Raw genomic sequence first — 21,426 nt, forward strand, 5'->3', positions numbered from 1 at the left:
AATCTTATAAAAAAAGCAAATAGTCCAGCTCATTTATACGGTAAAAATGAAGAAGTATGCTACCATGTGGTAGAACTCTGCTAAGACAAAACAAGTAGGGCGCCAATGAAAGACTAATTCACGGTAACTGAAATAGGGTTTTAGGACACTGTCGAAGGTATTGGATATTGACCAGTAGCCGAAGACTTTTTTGATTTCGTGGTTGTCGTGCAATGGAAATGAAGTCCAATGGTATGACATAGCCACTTAAAGTAGCTTTTTCTATGTGACTGCACCAAGTTTCTTAAACCGAAAAAGTATGATTTTCGCTGAACCGGGTCAAATACCAAGACAAGTAATTTCTTTTGGTCGCACCTAACTGGCGTTATCCCTAAGGCGGGTTAACTTTACATGGCAAAGTGTTGGCTTTGGTTACACTTAACTTGCAATAGCACTGAAACGGGTCAATTTCCATAGAAACCTGTTGGCATTAGTCAAACTTAACTGATATTGGTGCTAAACCTTACAAAGGCAACCTATAGGCTTTGGTCAAACGTATTCCAGGTTTGCCGCTTAACCTGCTTAAAACAAGTCAGCTTCCATGGTCCCTGTGCTCTGTATTTTCATTGTACGTAATGGTGTCTTTATCATTCTTTTAATCTAGCTGTAAAAAGTTCCTGTCACGCTGACTTTTTGAACTGCGAACATTCTTGTCATGAATCGTCCACTGGCCAAGCAGAATGCCGTTGCAGAGATGGCTACACACTTCAAAGTGATGGCACCTCTTGCGCAGGTAAAGCGCTAAAGTAGAATGTGCGGATGTTCGTTTCTCAAACCTCTTTAAGTGTTTGCGGTGGGGTTCAAGAGTAAGTCTTTATACAATTGTGGCTAAATCAATAACTATGCCTTTCTTTTAGCCTCCAGACTTTTAAAATCGTTTTATGTTAGCTACTTTGTCGATCCGCACTGTAGATGTTAAGAGGGAAATTAACAATGAGTGCTTGGATTAAAACACCTGTAAGATATGTCTGCCTTTGTAAGCAGTTGGTGTTAAAGGGGGTTCACTGCACTTGACGAAACAGGAGGTCGAGGGGCATAATGTAGATGTCAACAGACTCTTCACATCTCAAGACAGAATTATTCAATATAAAAGAAACCCTTAACATTCTGTCTATCTGATAAAGATTAAGGAAACCTGAAAATATAAATCTTTTCTGGCCCAGTGTTCCGCCATCATATTAGCCTGTTACTTAAGACTAGTGTGCTTTTTACCTTGTATTTTAAAATAAAGTGTTGATTTGAAACTCATATCTTTCTTTGTATCGTTTCTTGTCTCTGTTTCTGTCAGCCGGCGCTTCACGATCTCCTGGTGGTAATGATCCTTTGCAGTCAACTGAGACCGAGTGTAAGAATGGGCTCAAGTGTGAGCACAAATGCATAGCATACGAGGGCAAACCACAGTGCATGTGTCGAGACGGTTACCAGTTGCACATGAATGGTTACAGTTGTGTTGGTGAGTCCAGGACCTCATTAATGGAGCACAGTCGTTTTTAGCGAATGCATGATTGCCACGGGACAGTGACTTTTTTATTCCATTAACAACAACCCGAAAGTTTGATTCATCGCTTGATGGACGGTTTCTTTCGGAAATATTGATTTTTTTAATCTGATGACCACGTGCTCTTCTTTCAGATATCGACGAATGCCGATACTCACCGTGTTCGCAGCTGTGCACAAACACCCCAGGCTCATTTTCGTGTTCTTGTAGGGCTGGATTCGATTTGCAATCAGACAAGACCACATGCCAAGGTAAAGCAAAGCTACATAAGTTAATGGAAAATTGCTAAACTAAAAAGTGCCATGGATTTTTGTTGGAAAGGTATCGTGGGTTGACAATACGCGATTTTATGCATATTGAAGATACTCCTCTTCCAAGAAGCAAAAAGTAGGGATTTGGTTTGCAATATGACGTGACATTCGCGTCTCCATGGATTGTGATTCTTCCGAAAAAAACAACCTCTGATTAGCTGACTTAGGGCGCGTTCGATTGACCGTATTCCGGAATAGGAATATACATGAAATAGAAGTTAGAAATCCTTCGTGTTTACGGAGATTCACATTAAAATTATCAAACACTTGCTAAAATGCTATTTTAAACATACATTTATTATCCTTGTTGCTTTAAAAGCGCCAGACATACCGTTTTAAATCATCACTCCACGTATTATTCCGGAATAGGGTCAATCAAACGCACCCTTAGATTCAGGAAATCTTTTATTTACTTCTTTTATTTTTGACTCTTTTGCGCAGTCTCAGAAACTTGAAACGTTATGATCTTTTATCACTACTGCGCATGTATCGGAATTAGTCAAGGTCGTAACTCAGGGCTCTGAAAATGATCGTGGCCTCTGTTGTCGTTATGCGAACTTTGCATTTGACTTCTTATCACTTCAAACGGTGTAGCTTATGCTCCCTAATGTTAAAGAACTAGCTTTAGACGCTAATTATTATTATATCTATTTACAGACGAGAAGACTAAATGTTTGCCGAACGACATCGCTTGCATTGAGAAGTGTAACAAACATGGCAACTGCTCGTGTCCCCCAGGAACCGTCATGGCTCCAGATGGGAAAACGTGCGCTGGTGAGTGTAGTTTGATATCTGCTACTTTCTGAATTCACTCGGGCCGTAAATTGAACTGAATCAAACAGAATCAAACAGTTTTGTAGTCTACTAAATGATGACGGATTTTCATCTCCCCATCCCAGAGAGACCCTGGACACGAGGTTAAGCGATGAATGGGGTTGCGAAAGATCGAAAATAATCCGAATTCAAACTTACCGGCTTCATTGTTACTATTGAAACTATCGGTTGTTCGCAATTCAAAGTTCATCGCAAATACGCTTTGCGCAAGAACAGATGTTCATCTACGAGTGTTGTTTTTACAGAGGTAAACGCGTGCGACTTGTTCAAAGGAGTTTGTCATCAGGACTGTGTGAACACTCCAACGGGATACCGCTGTACATGCAGTGCGGGCTACGAACTCAATGATAACGGGGTCTCGTGTTCAGGTTTGTAGGCAACTGTTAACACAAATATGTCGTTATCCATTTCCAAACGCTATCGAAGATTTGCCTAATGAACGTTTCTTTGCGTTATTTGTTTGTTGAATTAGACATCGACGAGTGTTCACGCGGAATTCATAGATGTCAGCATAACTGTCGCAACGTTCCCGGATCTTATTTCTGTTCATGTAAACGCGGATTTCGCCTCAGTGATGACCTCAAGAGCTGTGTAGGTGTGTAGTGACAAATTTAAAATAAGAAGCGAAAGCTGATCATTGTGAAAACTAATCATGAAAAATATCAAGATGATTATGTCCTGTCCAGTTATGAAAACATGGAGGCGTTTCTACAGCACAGGAAAACGTTTATATCGAAATGTGTAAAGGCGAAATAATTCAAGAACTATTGAATGAGTGTGGCATTTATTTAAAAGCCAGCAAACAATTGTATTCAAAATGACACGAAAAAACACAAAATAGATAAACATACATAATTGACAAGATACAAAATTAACAAATACACACATTTAGTAGCAAATTACAAGTGGTGTCCTGATAATCCCAATAGGGTTGTTAAAGCAACTACTCAAAAAATTCCGTGGTATGGCATAATCTTATCTTAGTAATGTTAGACGTAAGGAAGGTCCAAATTTTAGGTTCTGCTCATACAGTTGTGAACTTCTTTAAGCATACGTTAGTCCAAGAAAAGCTTGGGAAGATCTGCAAAAACTTACCGTCTGTGGGAGTAAAGTTCTTGGCGCGATTTCCTTAACTTCAGAATGCGTTAAAATCAATAACGTCAAGAAGTAAACGGAAATCATAAGACTATTAATCCGTACGCCCAACGAAAATGATCATAAAAGAAAAGTTGTTTGATAAAGTCCATATGTCATATTTTTCTGATTGCAGATATAAACGAGTGCGCACTTTATCCTGGGATATGTCCCTATCCTTCTCGATGCCGCAACACCGTTGGAGGACACACGTGTGATTGTCCTAAGGGATTTGTTAGCGACAGACAAAAGATTTGCGTCGGTAAGTTGTTCGTTTTCCAACTCACGTTTTGATTATTAGTGAGGTTAAGCCAGAGGATCGTTGTCTTTCCGAATCTCACAAACAGCAATCCGAAGTTTGGTATTACACTTGAAAGACTGTTTTTTTCGAAACAGTTGTTGTCGAGTCACAAAGTAGAGAACGAACGGATTCCCCTGCTGTGAGATTGCTTACTTTCTCCAGCGGCATGTGGCCGGTTCGGAATAAATGTCTCGAAAAGGCTTATGGTATGAGGCCGTGTAAATATTTAAATCATTTGTCAAAGGCAATTTGCAGAGAGCTGGAACTGGTAGATGTAGATGCTGAGAAGAAAATTATTAATCTCATATCGTCAGTTTTGACGTTCGAGGCGACAAGGTTTTCATCTCTAAAGCTCGCTGTTTAGCCGACTTACTCCACTCATGTCCAATCTACACAAACGGATACGATTTGTTCATCAAACCAATGGTCCATTGGTACCAATGGCAGGATTGGTACCAATAGAAAATGATGACATTCCAATGGCTCTATTGGTGCAAAACAAGTTCGCTTTTACACCAAGTTGAAACGCGCTAATAATTATTATGGACATTCCTCGTTCTATAAGCCAACCACATAAAACACCTTCGCTTTCACCAATAGAACCGTTGGAATCACCACTAACACCAATGGAGTCTATTTGTGAGTAATGGACAACCCCCAATTACAACGCCGAAACCTTCACATTTCACCCATGTCTTTTACTCTTAATGGTTTTCCCTGCTCATTGTTCTTTCTCACAAACATTTTTCGTCTCATTTTCCTTGTAGACGAGGATGAATGCGCGAATTCAAATGGTGGCTGCAGTCAAAGATGCGACAATTTTCCGGGAAGTTTCAGGTGCTCTTGCGTATATGGATACACGTTACAGCAAGACAGAAAGACATGCAAAGGTAAACAATCCCTGCAAATGATTCAGGGGAATATTTACTCATGATGCCAGCGTCTGCATCATCGATGGTGTTGCCCTTCATAAGCTTTCTTTCTGAGCCACCTTACCCGATGACTCTCAGATTCAGGTTTAGTTGGCAACCGGCATTGATTCGTTTATAAGTCATCGTATTAATGTCAATTCAAGACAAGTAAACTAGTGGACCAGCATGCCCGGAAAGTGTCAACTCTCAACACGAGAAGTCCAACTGGAAGATAGATTAGATTTCCCTATTAACGATAGTGTTCTCGTCCAAAAGGTTCCGATTAATTCGGTTAGCACCAAGTTCGCGTTTCATAGAATTCCGGCTCTTTTGCGCAGTCTCAGTAATTGGTTGTCAACGGCAACGATAAAGGCTTCCCACTGCGACTGCGCGTAATTTTTCAATGCTCTTGACGCTGACCAAAAGAATCGCGACCTCTGTGGACGAGAGTGAATTGACGGGTACGTCAGAAGACTAAATGCAAACGGTCCAATAACAACATAGCTTAATGGCTTAATGGTGTTGGTCATTTGCGCGGGCTCAATTACCTGATTTGAGTCGATGATATAGTCCTGTTAAGATTTTGAAACATTTGAGGGAGGTTAAATTATACCGTGGTTTTCAAGAATCAATTCAGATCCAGAACTATTTTGGAAGTGATTTATTGCAAGTAGAGATATGCTCTACCCTTGTTCTGTTTCCTCGATAATGGCCGTTTAGCCGCGTCAAGTCACAGAAAGCCCGCGAAAAATGAAGCCTCGTTTCTGTTTAGGTGAGTTAAGCTAGGTTGCGCCTCCTCCTGATAATGACCAGCCATTAGTAGTTCTAGGAGGGAAGTGTGCTTTTCAAATGAGTGTCGTAAAACCAAAATCAAAGTAATTACTTTAGCCAATCAAACAGGACGGAGAAAATCCAGTAAACCAATCAAAACTCGAAGTAATTACACGTTGCCCACACAAAGCGCGGGAAAATGTGCACGCGCGAGCCACGATTGGTTTTGGTTTCACTTCTGATTGGTTAAAAAAATGGCGCGAAAACTTTGAACCAATCACTGAGTGAAGTAATGCAAAACCAAAGCAATTCGCTAATTACTTTCGACACTCAATTGAAAACCGCTCTAAGAAAGGAAGTGACTTGGAACTCACGGTTTAGTATTAAGCCCTGCTTCACTCTGTTTCAATAATCGTCCCTACGTGCTTTTTTTTTTCAGACATCGACGAGTGTTCCAAATACTCATTTTTGTGCCAACACAAGTGTGTGAATACGGCAGGGAGCTACAAATGTGTGTGCCCAGAGACAAAGAAAGAACATCCTAACGGATTTTTGTGCATATAACGTAGCGTACATTGTTGCCAGAAAATGGGAGTGGTATTCTCCAAGGGACTGGCCAATTTTAGAAGAAAAGGAGAGACATTTTATAAATGGCTAAGTTAAAAGTGGATTTACAGAATTATTGAGGGTAGAGTTAAATTAGTCCCTCCTGGAATCGCGCGGCTCTCTTCCCGGAACCCCAGATTCTACTAGTTTAAACTTATTTATGTCGATCAATTAGCAATTAGCCAGTTTTGCAATCGTATGCAGAACACACCAACTTGTATATAAGCGGGGATTACCTTCGCCGGCATTCCGCGCTGTTTTGAAAACAAAGAGGATAGTATGGGAAGAACCGGGTTGTGAGAAAGGGCGAAAATCACAGTCTATGAACGTATGCTGTGTATCAGAAGCAGAAAGGTTAGGGAGCCAACTTTTATCGTCCCAAAACAAGGAAAGATAGTGATGTTGGTCATCCAAAATGACCCCGCAGGAATAAGCAATTTCTGAGGACATTCAAACCTCTCAGCTTTCAAGCAACTCCAAGGATCGAAATGTTTAGCTGATGCAAGTGTCCATTACCCAAGAGTAAGAATCTAGTATCAGGTTTGTCCCCATCAGACGGTCAGAAAAGTGTCTATCTTTTAACCACGTTTTGTGGGAAAGTAAACAGACCAAATCGGCTAACTCAATGTTGTACCCAATGGACCATTTCCGAGTTGCTGTTCGTCTCGGTTTCGAAGTGAGTCTTGGTGCTCAACTAGTGAAAGGGAAATCAGTTTGATTTGCATAAGAATACGCAACTCATTTCCATTTGAATGGTCGTGCACCAGGACTCGCCTTGAAACTGACGCATGCAGCAACTCGGAAATGGGCTATTCAAATCTCCCGGGGATAACCCTTTGACCCCCAGCCGTGATAAACATGTGAATTCTCCTCACAATTTCAATGAAATGACAGTCAGACAGTTATTAAGAATGAAGATAATTAACAGCTTAAGACCAAACCAGTAAATCTATAGTACCGGTTAGGAGAATGAACATTTCGATTTTGGGAATAAAAGGGTGAACGTTCTTTTGTCTTTTGTATTTGCCTTATAATATAGCATTCACATTCAAATGATATAGAAATACCCGGAGAAAAACGTTTTATCTACAAAGGGTTTGAATTGAGCGTAACAATCAGACGAGTTGGTCTATTCGCCCTTGTCACACGGCGGCCATATTGTCCCGGGAGACCAAAAAAGCTTTGTTTTACCACGCCAAGCCTCACCCTCATGGTTTCCACTGCGAGGCTTGGCGTGGAAAACAAAGCTTTTTTGGTCTCCCGGGACAATATGGCCGCCGCGTGACAAGGGCGAATTGTTTATTTTCCCGCAAAACTTGGTTTAAAAATGGACACTTTTCTGACGCTGATGGGGACTAAGCCAATTTGGCTAATGATGGGCTCTTGGTTAATGGTATCACAGGAATGAAAACAACTTATTTTAATAACGACGGAAAACCTCGTATAAGGTTTGCTTTGAGAACGAAGGTGGCATGAACCTATAGAATTAACTTGTTTTTTGACAAAGTTTCTTTTACGTAGCCTGTGATAATTTAAGCCAACAGAGAATGACCATTGTAGGCAATAAGAGGGTCTCAGAGGAATTTTCCGTTCTCTGGCCAAAGTCTTAAAGAAATGTTCCTTTTCTGGCGAACGCGCGTCTGACCCTTTTCTCAGTTTACTTGTTTTACTTAATTTTGGAGTTGTTCTCACTATTTCAGAAGATCGGAAGGTTTCGTTGTTGCGGAGCGAGAGAGATTTCGAGCGGCGAAGGCGCGAGAATCTCTCTGCAAAAGAAGGTTCCAAGATAACGCACTGGAGAGATTTCCATCATGCAAACCTGAATTTTTTGAAGAATTAACTCTAGCTTCAGTTGCATCAATTATAGAATTGGACATGAATTCTGCTCTCAAAAATGAATTGTTCTCCAGCATCCTTAAGTCTTTTTTTTAAGCAGTAGCCTTGGGAAGTACATTTAAACGCCTTAATTTGTTAAGGCATTGGCTGTATATATAATAAGCGTTTTGTTTTGTTTTATTTAATCTACCTAACTAAGGTAAGAGGAAATCATTATATTCATATTTTTCAGACACTGCGCGTTTCAAAATTCGTCCCCAGGGCCTCTTTCTTCGTGGAACGCTGAAGAAATATGGCAAAGAGCACTGGGAACGAGTTAAGACGATTTTTATCTTAAGGTTTAAGGACGCACTTCTTTGAGATTATTCCGTGTTGTCTAATTTTCATTTAGAACAACAAAAATGGCAGCAATAAGGTTTTCGAAATAAAGGCAATGTATTTCAAACAGATATCGAAAGAACGCGGGCACGGGGTTATTCCAGATTCGTTTTTCTGGAATTCTTCGATCCTTGTCTCATGACGTCATGGAAGCCATGTTTGTGACAAACAAAGAAAAATATGATCACGTGACTACTCATCACGTGATTGAAAGCCTGCAATGGTCCAAAGGGAATGCGTCCTCAAGTCTAGTAATTAAAATGCTGGAAGAGGAACGGCTGTTTGGGAGGAAATGAAGAGAGGGGATTGGAGTCTGAGGGTTCCATCAAGAGTGGCATTGTAGCGAGGCTTGTCCCAATTCCTTTCCCGAAGAAATACTCCCCCAACACATTCCACCATCTTTGGGCAACCTTTGTCAGAGATTGTCGAAATCAAAGATGCCACAAATGCGTGACCCCATTCCCCGGGGATGGGGTCACGCATGCGACGAGTGCGACAAAGTCAGCTAACCATTTTAAAAATTAATAGTTAAGGAGGACATTCTTTATAAGAATGTTGAGACACTTACATTTTTAATGAAGATCGTAACAAAGACATACGACATTTCAATAGTCGAGAAAACAATTACTTTTTCCAGAATTTTTTTTGGGAAACAAATCCTTCGGTAAAAGACGTATCATTCCACTCTTGGTTACAGACGTGTTTTAATGAAGTCGAGGATGACGTCCATAGTTTGAAAAAGTACGTGCATTGCAAATACATTTTGAGACTAATGGTAAAGAAAAGACTAACAGTCCTGAGGTTGGATGAAGAGAAAATTTCAAAACATTCGAAAGAAAGAAACACGTAGAAAAAGAGGAATTAAACCTGGATAAGTGTATTTACGGGTATTTTAATGAAGGTTAATTGTTCAGTTAAATTCTAGACATCTGACGATCGTTAACCGTTATCTGTAATAGTTCTACACTTATAATAAATGGTTTCTTTAAAAAAAAAAAAGGTTTTCTGTTCTCGATATGTAAAAATGTGAGAAAAGATATGAAATCACCAAAAGTCACGATGATCTCAAAGAGAGTAGCACATCCTAGACAAAAGAACCCTGCAGATCTCGCAGAGGGAGAAGCTGGTAAAAATAAAAACGAAAAAAAAATTAAGTAGTACACGAGAAGAATTCTTTCATAAGTTCGTATATGACAAAAATGCAGTGGAGGCAAATGGTGGTACCACACTGGTGGAGGTTGTCTTGTAGTGAGAGTGAAAATAAAAACTCAACAACTAATGTTTGAATTTAAACTGCATTTTTAAGCTCCCCCTTATTTGGCCAACGGTTCAGTATGCGTGTTCGTGCAACCCCTTACCCCTTATTCCATAACTCGAAAACTTGCTATGACGGATCTGCCCTAAACGTCTCATATTTAAAGTGGGAGTTTATGAACCAACGACGTCCATGAAAACGAAAGAGCCACCAACTGTACGCAAAGCGTGCAGAACCAATGTTTTCACTGACTCAACTTGTCTTCGTGTTGCATTTATCACAGAGCGGATATCACTGACCTAATCGCATAACGGAGCCCATACCGTTCGTTCGGCTAATGGCAAACAGGTTGTCAGTGACCGTACCCAAAGCCGGAGAAAAGCTCTGATATGTTTCCAACGCTTTTGGCAATCCTCACCGGTCACTCAGTCGTTCGCCTTATTTGACAGACGCTTGTGTCGTCTTTGCTTCTTGTCCCAGCTGCTTCACAGCATTTTCATCAAAGTGAACGGGGTGGTTGTATCGAAAAACGTCTTCCTCCATGTTAACTAAGCTTCGCTTTCTTAGAGAGTGGTTCTTCACCATCACCTACACTGTTTTCCTGAATACAATCGATAAAAAAACCGTTTTATTTTCAGTTGTCTACATCAAGCCTTCCTTACGAAACCAGATGCTATGAATCAGCTCCAAAAGGTTACAGAAAGAACACGTCAGATTTTCAAATACATATTTCTTATTTTTGTTCTTAAGAAGCAGAAATTTCGATGTCAAAGAAAAATACAACCCGTGTCCTATGCTAATAACAAGGCGACGCTTAGATTTCATGACTTTTATCAAAATTCATTGGTCGTCTATCCCCAGACACAAGTGTGGCACATTTCGGCATACACTTTGGCTTGAAAAAGAAATGAGGCGCCAGTGCAGCACTTTGTATTGGGCGCGTAGCGCTGTCACCATGATAAAGGTACTATGATGGATGCCCAAGGAGCAAATGCATATACCAGGACAGGATTTGGTATATTTTAATCCCGTTAAATTAATCAAAACCAAATTCTTACTCAAAATATGTATGGATGTGCCCCATAATTGCGTTCGAGAAGATCGCATTCTAATCGTGTCAGTTCCGTGGGATGTCCCTCGGGTATCGGTCGTGAAGCCATACGATTTCAACGTTTGGGCGTTTCTGGCACAAACGTGATGGTGTTACGGCTTGCCCACGGGAGGTCAAGTCCTGTTAGACGGGGTTACCACCTGGATGGGTGACCGTCCGGCAATACGCCGTGAAAATAACCTCGATCTCATAAGATCGTGTTACTTTCAAATGCCTCGTTCAAATGATGACAAAGAGGAATCGAACGCACCCCACTATGACGTCACAAGATGGTAGCAGTAAGGATTTAAAGGTCAACTGAAAATCGAATTTTCTGAAAACCGTTTTGACGTACCTTTCTCGAAATTAGGCTGAACGATAAAAACTTGTTTTCCGTTGACGACTTGTTGACGTTTATTTTCACCAACACTCGGTCAAACAATCTATAGGTGACGTCACCAATTTTGAGAGACGGTTCCTTTAAAAGAGATAAAAATATTAGCGTTGAAAATGGCTTTCAATTTGGCGTTTTTTCAGCCAATCAAAGCAGACGCTGACAATCAGCTCAACCAATCACGACGCAAAGTAGAAACATGCAATCGTAGTACAGCGGATATGTGACAGAAGCGTGCACTTTTACCTAAAATCATGAAACTTTGTACAGTGAACAACCATCCCATAACATTTATTTTTAGATATGGAGCCATCTCAGATTTGACCAGTGACGTCACTAAAATGATAATGACGTCACACAGTGAAAAATGTCTAAGAAACACTAAATGTTATGGCTAAAATGGTTAAGAAAGCAATCTGTATTATTGCAAAAGCTGCAAATATCTTAATAAAGTGCAAAAGAACACAACCATATACTTTTGGCTTATATTGGGACCTTGACCTTTGACATTGATTGACCTTTTAATAAAAATGACCTATTTATCTTCCGATTTCACAGTTAAATGTTAAAGAAGATCTCTGTGGGTGTAAAAGCTTAAAATCGTCTCATCACTAAATAGCAAAACACAGCTGGCCTATTGTTTTGGGCTTTGACCTTTGACCTTGGGATATCTGTTAACGTTATCAAGCTTACAAAGCCTGTAGTGCCACTCCTAAAGTTCATTTTTATCTAAAACTATTAAACTTTCGACCGTAAACATAACACACATAACATAACATAACAGATGAACATGGCTGCATGCGTTGAAGTTATCTGATATACTTTGACCTTTGACCTTGATTGTGCTTAGTAGGTAGCAAACCGTTAGAATGAGCATTAAACTACTTCGATTCAGTGTACTGTCAGTGTTCCATTCGACAATGGATATTTCACTCGGTAGCTTTAACTGCAGTGTCAACAGTTTCCCGAACATGAGCAAAGTGCAGTACACTTCAGTGCTGCCTTGACACACTTGCATCGCCCCGTGCAACCCTTTGTACATCCGCATCGTATCAATTCAGCACAAGAAACCGAAGCTTCAGGAAGGGTTGTCCACAGCGGCTCCCACCCTTCACTGCCTTGTTTCCAGCCCCACTTGGAAGGGCAAGGTAATTGAGGAGTGAGAATCAAAGCCTGGTTCCAGATGTTGGCTTGGTAACAGGCCCGCTTGATATGCTCTACTAGTGCTGCCTGGGTCGGTGGTATGTTCTCAATACCTCGTGACTTCTGTGCAAATAAGTGTTTGCGGGCATCATTGACTCTCGTTAGGCCACTTGTACGTTCGTAAAGCAGTACTACAAACCTCTCCAATACAGACAGGACTGCATCATTAATCTCACTAGGCATCAGCATGATTGCCTCAAAGGCGTTAGTAACTTCTGGGAATCTTAACCATGTGTCCCAGGCGGTTTTCTTACCCCGGCCACTGAATGACGAGACGGTATCGCACCCTGACAGGGCGTGAAAAAATGGCAGAGTGCCGCACATTTGGGGCTGAATCGTGTTAACGAGCTGATGGATGGGAATGTACTTGAAACTTGCGCCACTACCAAAAGCCACCCACAGCTCATCTGGATTAATCTTCTCAAAACTGGCAATGGCCAACACTATAACATCTGTATCAACGGTGCGCACACACACTTTTCTACTCCCTCTATTTACAGCATCTGCAACGTGCAATAAAAGACGGGTATCTGCTTCTTCCTGGGTGCACGGCATCATGTTCGTCCCGTCTGCCTCTGCATGTGAACTGAGAACACCTCTACCATCTGTTGCGTAAATGACCTTACCTTCTGTGGTTGGTTGACGAGTAACTTCATGTGACAGGAGACTGAACAATTCCGTTTTATTTTCATCAACGCGGAGGAAACCTTTCCAGTCTCTTGGAATCACTGTTGTTGAGAGTACTCTCCTACGTACACCCTTTCCGCGTTTTTCCCTGGTTGCGTTCTTTAAACTGTTTGGGATGTAAACATCCCAGACAATGTCCACTCTGTCGGTCGATTGAAGCTGAGATTTCACATACGGCATAAAAATCAGATCAGCATAATTTTGGAATGTCTTCGCTGTACCAGGATTGAGCATCTGAACAACGGCAGCACCATCCAAGAATTTAGCATCTACAGCAGGAGCACTCGTTGTCTGCAACCGTTCTAACTGTAAACAACTCAGAAGATCGGCTTTTTTTCCATTGCGTAGCTTTCCTCCTACTGACAATGACGGTGGGGCTGACTGATTTTCGTGCGCAAAGAACTGATCCAGGTCACCATCACGTATTTGGCACGAGATGTACAGCCTCGAAAATAGATGGCAGTCATTCTTTAGTGACTGTACTTGTAGGTTCTTCCTTGATGGTAACTTGATTGAAGAGCGACTAAACAACGGTAGGTTGTTCTTGCTAATTGTCTCTGTTACAGGAACCGTGCAGTCAGTAAGTCTTTCTTTGACATACTTGCTGAACTGCTCCTTTCCTATTGTTTCCACTTTCTTCACTGTTTCCTTTACAGACTGCTCCATGATATCTTTGGTGTCTAGAACTAAAAGGTCTTGACTATCATCTAGAAATGGATTTCCCAATTCTTCAAGGACCGACGTTAGTGATTTAATGTCCTTCTGGAATGCGGCTTGTACCCCATGGTGTTGTTCATGGTGTTTACTTCTGATTTCTGCAGTGCTGGTTTGAATGCTGCATTTTTCATACTCCGCTACTATTCTTGAAACCTCTGGGCCAGCAACCATCCAGCGTCTCAGCGCGGCGGGATCATCCATAAGACCAATTGCCCCACCAGAACCTTTCACATCTGCATTTCTCTGCTCGTGGCACTGATCTATGGCCATAGCTGAAAATTTGCTGTTGGTGGTTTGTACAACGAACTTTCCTTCACAGAACTCTTTGAAGACAGCTGCCTGTTTACTTGGGAGTGCCATCATGTCACGGATATGAACAGTTAACCACCTCGCATAGTGCGTATGATCCAGGGCAAACATCCAGGGCATAAGCTTCGTAAGTGACTCGATGTAAAGTTGGAAGTAACCCTCTCTGATGGATCTCACAAACAAGAGTAACAGGATTTCTAGGGATAGGGTCTTCAACCAGTAGTCAAACTGGGCGCTGTGACTTGCTCGCTGGACACACCATTCTTCGAAGGGCACAGGCTCAGCGGACTCAGTGCTTGCCACATAAGCGTTCCGGAGTAACACATAGAGACTTGCAGATGTCACTTGATGTGCGTGCCGGGTTTTAGTAATGTGGCTAGCCTTAACAAAAGAATCTGCTGTACCGGGGCTTGCAACGTTTGCTTGAACAAGTGCGCGAGTCCATCCACTGTCTTCTAACCAACCTCCAAGCATCTAAAAATAAGATACATTCCATTCTAGGTTACTTAGTTTAAGTGTTTACACCCTTTCTATTTGAAATATGAAATATAATAAGCAAAAAGACATATAATTCCTCTAAATTGCGCAATTTTTTTTACCTTAAGGATTGCATTTTCGATGTGTAATCCACCGAACATAACCACGAGGTGCTCTTCGCCAAGGGAAGTGGGGTAACTCCACTGTATCTGCTTTGCTATAGCGTAGAGAGGTTGATCAGCTGTAAGGACGGGAACTTGTCCTGGATTAAGATGCTGAACGGCAGCCTGAACAATGGACATTGCATGCTTGATCATTGCCACTGAATGTGCACTATCTGGGAAAAGAGGTAACAAACTAGTGATTGCAGCAGGTGGAGTTGCTGCTTTTTGAATACTGGCATGGTACGCTGCCCATGATATCCAATCTGTTTTGTCCAACTTGAGTTTCTGGAGGGCTTCTGACACTGTTTCTAGCCACTCATACTCTCTCTTTGTAGCCTGTTTAAGAGTGTCCAAACTTTGGGGTATTACAGCGCAACCAATGGTAGGTGCAGTGAACTGTTTGGTTTCCAGTGCTGCCGGCGGAACACTTGTATACGTTGTCGGCAGGGGAGCAACTGACTTACTTGAGGATGTAGAGGGATTGATAACCAAAACACCACGGTCGAATCCCGATGTCTGATGAGTTGGAAGTTGCATAAGTGAAATACCGGTGCCGTGGAAGGAGTCCTTTGCAGTTGCTGAACTTGGATTATAGTCAATGTTGTCAACTGCTGCTACTGTAAAGAGCCCCTTTCGCATTTTCGGCGGGCAGACAACATCATCGGCTGCAAATTGCTGGCAAACCCCATTGGCTATGTCAGCTGTCACCTGTAAGAGACGATCGTACGAGACGCACAACCCTATACTGAACATTGAATCGATGAGGTTTCTACTACGTGTTACGGCATGAATCTTCATGGCAAGGTATAGCGGAAGTGGAGTTTCACGTTCAGGGCTGTGACGGGCAAGAGTAGAGATTTCAGATCTTCGGCGTTTCATACTGTTGAAAATCAGGAGTTGGGATATTGACAGAGCTGCTGCATTGGCTGCGACTGCAGTTTGGCGCTTGATGCTGGGCCCTTCCAGTATCATGTTGATAAGGGCCAGTAAAGATGGTGGTACAGCAGCTTCCTGACATCCTTGCTTGAACGAGCCGTTGAACGTGAATTTTCTATCAAACATATCTCGGCGGACGACTTGTGCTGCCCTTGCGAGATGCATGGCATCATTATCAAAATTGTCCTGCTCACATGCTTTCCTTATAGCATCTCCGATATCTTTATCAAATGTGAGAAGTACGTTGCATCCCTCTTTGCATTCTCTTAGATCAGGAAAAACTGATAACAATCTTGCCTTTAGTCTTGTGCTGTGTATTCGGCCTTCGACAGCAGCTCCCAACTGTTCCAGGCGAGCCTTATATGTACTGGCTAGATCAGCTAGCTTAAACACTGGATTTACACCTTCTTCAAGACGGTACTCTTCCATGTAAGCCACAAGTTCCGCAAATGCAATGCCACGAAGATGATCAGCGGGCTCTCCTTGTCTATCTGCAGCCTTTTTTGCATTATCATAGAGCCTTAACAAGCATTTTGTGTGGTACTTTGCCTCGAGGGCGATCATATCTGCGGGCGCAAGCTTTGCGATCAGTTCAGTGTCCTCCAGCGCCAGTGCACATTTCCTTACTTTCCAGTCTACTTCTTTCGTCGAAACTTCATGAAGGTCACCAAACAAACCAGCTGGCTCATCACAAAAGAAGCATACACAATCTGTAATGATCCTAGTACTCTGTTTTCCACGTGTTTGTACAGCAGACGAAGTGCTTGGTTTCTTAGCTTCTTGCTTATTTTGCAAACGATTAAGCTTTGTTTGGTTAAGTTTCAAACGGCAAGATTTGTGCCACTTCGCGCGATGTGCTATTAAGGTAGCTTCTATACCATTCCCTTCATCGAGTCTGTTAATATCTAACTCAACCGGCATTTGACCGAGTTCATGAAACTTAATGAGGTGTTCTGCTAATGATTTGTAGCCACTGCCAATAGGTGCCTTTGTTGATTTAGCAGGGCACTGTAATACGTCCCCATTGTCCGACTGGCATAGAACACAAATTTCCCAGTCAATAGGGTCTCCCTCCTTAGCCTGTTTAGGTGGCGACGTTGAAACATCGACCAAGAGGTGACGTTTGGACATGCTAATCAAAATGACGAAAACAACCAGTACTGAGGAGCTGAAATAAATAAGAACCCTCTTTCAATAAAAGTTTTTTTAAGGCCTATGCTTTGAAAAAGCTTTATTTTTTAAAGCATAAAGCAAAGCTTTATTTTTAAAGCCGTTCTTTCCCGTTTGAAGTACTTTTCAAAAATGATTTTTATTAGCGTAATCAAGTCTTTTTTTCGGAGATAGTAACGAGAACGCCAACTTTTCCCACAGCAATATGTTAATTGTGAGGTTTTTTTTAACGAACTACACCAAAGCAAGAACACTTAGAAATACTACGTACTTTACCTTAAAAGTGTTTTAATGAAATACCGCCAAAAACATGCATATAACTGTGCGATTGGTTTCTTTAAGGAAACAAAGAAAGGGATATATCCTTAGAATTCTTGTACCATGAAGCAGTCGAATAAAAAATGTCCTTTATAGATAAATTAAATGTTTAATGGTCGATATAATTTTTGGTCGCTTGTAAAGGAACATTTTTAGTTCGTTTGCGTGTATATGCGTGAAAACAGAAAAGTGCTACGCAGTTTGTCTTGGAATGTTTTAGCGGCCAGATTTTGAGACAATAAAACTTGATTAAATATATGGTGATGTTTCAAAACGTTTGAAAGTCCTGAAATTTATAAGCGTTCCTTGGAGTGGTTTAGAAAGCTGACAGTAAATAAAATCATGACACTCCATGCCGCATCGGGAAAATTTATTTTCACTCAAGGCGCAACATTTCAAAATAAAGTAGACACTTGCCAAAAGTGAAGTTACACTTTAGAACCAATGAGATATTCACGGTACTTAATAGTCAAATACATTAATTTTATGTGTTTAACTAGAAGAAAATTCCCAAAGAAAGAACTTTGTTATGATTTTCATTCAGCTGTTAAATACGACAAAGCAGCAATGTGCTAACTTGTGTGTGAATGAATGTAACGTTGAATCGTATTCTAAATACATGTAACAATCAATGTAACAAGTGTAAAACATTTAAAATATTTGTCTCTTGCGTATTAGCGTTGTTTTTATTAAAATTCAGGTAAAAATAAAGTACTTACCACTCATTCTTCATTCTCGAAAACTGAGGAAGAAAACACGCCGCCACAGCTGGAAGCCATTTTTCACCACGTGCCGAATTTGAAGGCTACTAAAATGGGTATATCAGCTGACCGGTTAGATGTTAAATTACGTCATACACAGCGTTAACGGAAGAAATTTAAAAAAGGAACCGAAATGAGGGGAAAAATATGTTTATACAATTAAGAAATTAAAGTTTGAAGTGAAAATTAAGATCAAGTATTCTTTTCAATTCATAAATTGCTCTAAAACCCAGTTTTAACTTCATTTAAATCACTCTATAAATTAAATTAAACTCTATTTTTTTCAATTTGGATTTAAATAATAACAAACAAACCTTCGCGAGTGAAAAAAATGTGGTTGAACATAAAAAACGTACATTTAGGCCACACCAAGTAAAAGCTATCGTAAACGCTTTGCCCAAGGTCAAGGTCATCGTTATTGACGTTTTAATGACGTCACAGGCCGCATCTGAGATGGCTCCACATCTAAAAGTAAACTATATATTATAATTGTTAACTGTGCGAAGTTTCATACTTTTAGGTAAAAGTGCACACTTTGCCCATTTTTTTGCACCAGGCAGCTGTACTATCGGAGCGAAGCGCGCGAAAACGCTAGCAAATCACACTTGGTTTCACTTTATCCTTTGATTGGCTAAAAATGTGGGGCGAGATTTTTAAAGCAATCACTAAGCGCAACTATGCAATTAAAAAAAACAACCGGAAATTAAGTAGGTAGAATTGGGAATATCACCTCTTCGTTGAACACAACTCCTGTCGCATCTTTTGCCATGAAAACTGTTCCCTCCAGTCCATACTTTGGAATTAAAACTTGAATCGCATTCTTACGGACAAAAAGAACGAATGCTTCTTCCTCTGTTATCGCCTTATTTTGGAAAAACAGCTGTGAAAAGAATTCACCATCGGACAAAAAAGTTGAGTTTGTCGAACCTCTGGACCCTAATTTTAAAAAAAGAGCCAAAATGCTCCCTTCCTCATCCTGCCCAACACATTGTTCAGACGATTACGACGATAACCCATCCGTGTCTTTATATTGATTTTTTTTTTTTTTTTTGGGGGGGGGGGGGGGGGGGGAGCGAGCCGTAATAATCAGATTATGTCATGCAAGGGGAGTTTTTTATATGGAAAAGAAGTTCAAAATATTTCAACAATTTTAACAACGATTGCAGCATTAGTATCCATTCCATTCATTTGCATTAATTTCTTCATCCGAAGTCTCACATTCCTTTAACGTGAGCTATCCTTGGCTTAAAAGGCGTTAACACGAGGCTTCGAGTGTTAACGTTTAATGCTGTGCAAACCGTTGGTTCCATTTATACAGAGGTTGTTCTCGGTTTTCATCTTTTTCTTCTGAGAAGTTGTAGCGAAAGCGATTGAACCCTAATCTTATGGGAATATTCTCTCTTTTTTCGGATAAGGAAACATGGCCGATGATTACAACAGAGGAAACCTAGGATATGTCCAGTGTGCAAAGAAATGCTCGCACACTAGCCCGGGGCTAGTGGATTTTCCTGTTGGGCTAGTTAACAATTAGACCCATCGCCCGCAAGGGCTACGGGTCAAAAGCCCATGAGGCGAAGGGTCTAATTGTTTTAGTATCACCCAACTAGTCGGACAGAAAAGGCAATATTAAAGTTAGCAAATGCAAATTGAAGAAATATTTATTTGGGAATAAAACGAAAGAAAGCGTCACGCTTTTCGCTACTCGAGGACTATTACTAATAGTCCTCTAGTAGCGTAGCCAATCAAAATGCAGGATTTGCATTAGTCCACTAGCATTAGTCCACTATTTTATCCATCACTACTTGCCTGACGGGCAAGTGAAAGTTTTGCGGGAAATGTTTGAGGAAGTTAATTGTGCTTACAAGGACCTTTTTCGGGCCAGTGATAACGACTTTTGGGCCAGTACGTCTTGAATTTCTTTGCACGCTGGGTATGTCGTCGTTCCATACGACGATCGTCTATTTCAAACTTGAACCACGCAGAAAATGAGTAATTCCCTATTCATATCCTCCTCTACGTATCGTTTAACTGTTCTTGTATGTGCAGCAAATGCTCGTCGTCGTAGTGGCAAACTTTTGACTAACGAAATGATTTTAAGAGCAATTGAAATTTCACTCATATATTTGAACAGCGAAATGGACATGAAATGTCCCTCTTGATAGCGCAGTTGGTGGAACAGCGCGCAGCGCAGAGTAATCGCGTGGTCATGGGTCTGAGTACCATTCATGAACGCCTGGACGTTTTCTGGCTTCTCTCGCAACTGCTCCAGGTTTCTTTTAATTGTGATGATGACCTTTCATTTCTATTTGAATAACGATCCGCAAATGTAAACATTTTGACTACATTGTATTGGATTCTACAGACTTACGTGACACGTACATAGACCTTATTCATAAATGGCCGTCACATTTATAATTCTTTTGTCCACGTGCAAATTAGCCTACCAAGCCTCATTTTAGAGCAAGAATTCTTTTCAATTCACTGTAGGGTATCGAGGCTTGGTAGGCTAATTTGCACTTTGACAACAGAATTATAAATTGACCGCCATTTATGAATAAGGTCTATGGTGTAAGCCACACCAAGATAACAGCAGAACACACAAACGTAACAAAGTTACCTGGCAATGCAAATCAATGGAGTCCCGAGATGCATACTGGGCCATTCTGTGACGGAAATTCAGATGATTACAGAGTTTCTGAAAGTTCAAAAGGAAAAAGAACAAATACAGTAACAGTTGAAAAAAAAAAAGCTGTTATGGTCAGTAACACTCGAACTGGTAAAGAAGAACTTGATGACCAATGCCTTTTGAAACCTCCCGCGAGTTTCTTCTTACTAAGGTAGGGTTTGGTTGGGAGGGGTAATGGGAGAAATTGAAAGTGAAAAAGCCCATAACAAGAAGCGTACATGTGATCAACTAAATATGTATGCCACCAAAGGAAGAGGCTATTTCTAAAACGGCTCTCGGTGCTCTTAAGAACTGGCCGGCTTGCTTATCCAATCAAATAGCTCTGTTTTGCAGCGGACGCTAAGGAAGCATTACAATATTTGTCCATTGATTCGCGTGACGCCAAGAGCACTGCACATAATAAAAGAATAAAAAAATAACCTCGTCTACCTCTATATTTGCGACCACTGAGGACCATAACTACGGGAGCACTCCTGGTTTAGCGTAAGGAACAAATATAACAAAGCGGGGAGAGGGAACGAGTAGACAGAAAGATTGAGATTCTCACCTGCGTCTTGTCTTTGTTTAAAAGATCGGGGTATGAACCGAAGGCACCGATGGCGACCGCTAACAAGCGGTGAACCATGATGTCGGAATATCT

At 41.0% G+C, this 21,426-nt stretch overlaps 2 protein-coding genes across 9 annotated transcripts in view; one reads left to right on the forward strand and one right to left on the reverse strand.

Moving 5' to 3' along the window:
- The window catches only part of LOC138017871 (matrilin-2-like), a 37,380-nt gene extending 27,354 nt beyond the window's left edge, over window positions 1-10,026 (forward strand). For all 7 annotated transcript variants that reach the window (XM_068864854.1, XM_068864856.1, XM_068864857.1 and 4 more), the window contains 9 exons: window positions 644-772; window positions 1,328-1,492; window positions 1,672-1,788; window positions 2,506-2,622; window positions 2,928-3,050; window positions 3,155-3,277; window positions 3,953-4,078; window positions 4,885-5,007; window positions 6,239-10,026. In XM_068864854.1, coding sequence (XP_068720955.1) covers window positions 644-772; window positions 1,328-1,492; window positions 1,672-1,788; window positions 2,506-2,622; window positions 2,928-3,050; window positions 3,155-3,277; window positions 3,953-4,078; window positions 4,885-5,007; window positions 6,239-6,363 — 1,148 coding nt within the window. In that variant the 3' untranslated portion in view covers window positions 6,364-10,026. The remainder of the gene's footprint in view (window positions 1-643; window positions 773-1,327; window positions 1,493-1,671; window positions 1,789-2,505; window positions 2,623-2,927; window positions 3,051-3,154; window positions 3,278-3,952; window positions 4,079-4,884; window positions 5,008-6,238) is intronic.
- LOC138017870 (exosome complex exonuclease RRP44-like) overlaps window positions 9,163-21,426 on the reverse strand; it is a 52,732-nt gene continuing 40,468 nt past the window's right edge. For both annotated transcript variants that reach the window (XM_068864850.1, XM_068864851.1), the window contains exons 22-26: window positions 21,334-21,424; window positions 20,718-20,795; window positions 18,831-18,980; window positions 11,320-11,442; window positions 9,163-10,475 (exon numbers count right to left, since the gene is read on the reverse strand). In XM_068864850.1, the coding sequence (XP_068720951.1) occupies window positions 10,419-10,475; window positions 11,320-11,442; window positions 18,831-18,980; window positions 20,718-20,795; window positions 21,334-21,424 (499 nt within the window). In that variant the 3' untranslated portion in view covers window positions 9,163-10,418. The remainder of the gene's footprint in view (window positions 10,476-11,319; window positions 11,443-18,830; window positions 18,981-20,717; window positions 20,796-21,333; window positions 21,425-21,426) is intronic.

Source organism: Montipora capricornis, chromosome 9 (genome assembly GCF_036669925.1).
Source record: "Montipora capricornis isolate CH-2021 chromosome 9, ASM3666992v2, whole genome shotgun sequence".
Lineage (NCBI taxonomy): Eukaryota > Metazoa > Cnidaria > Anthozoa > Scleractinia > Acroporidae > Montipora > Montipora capricornis.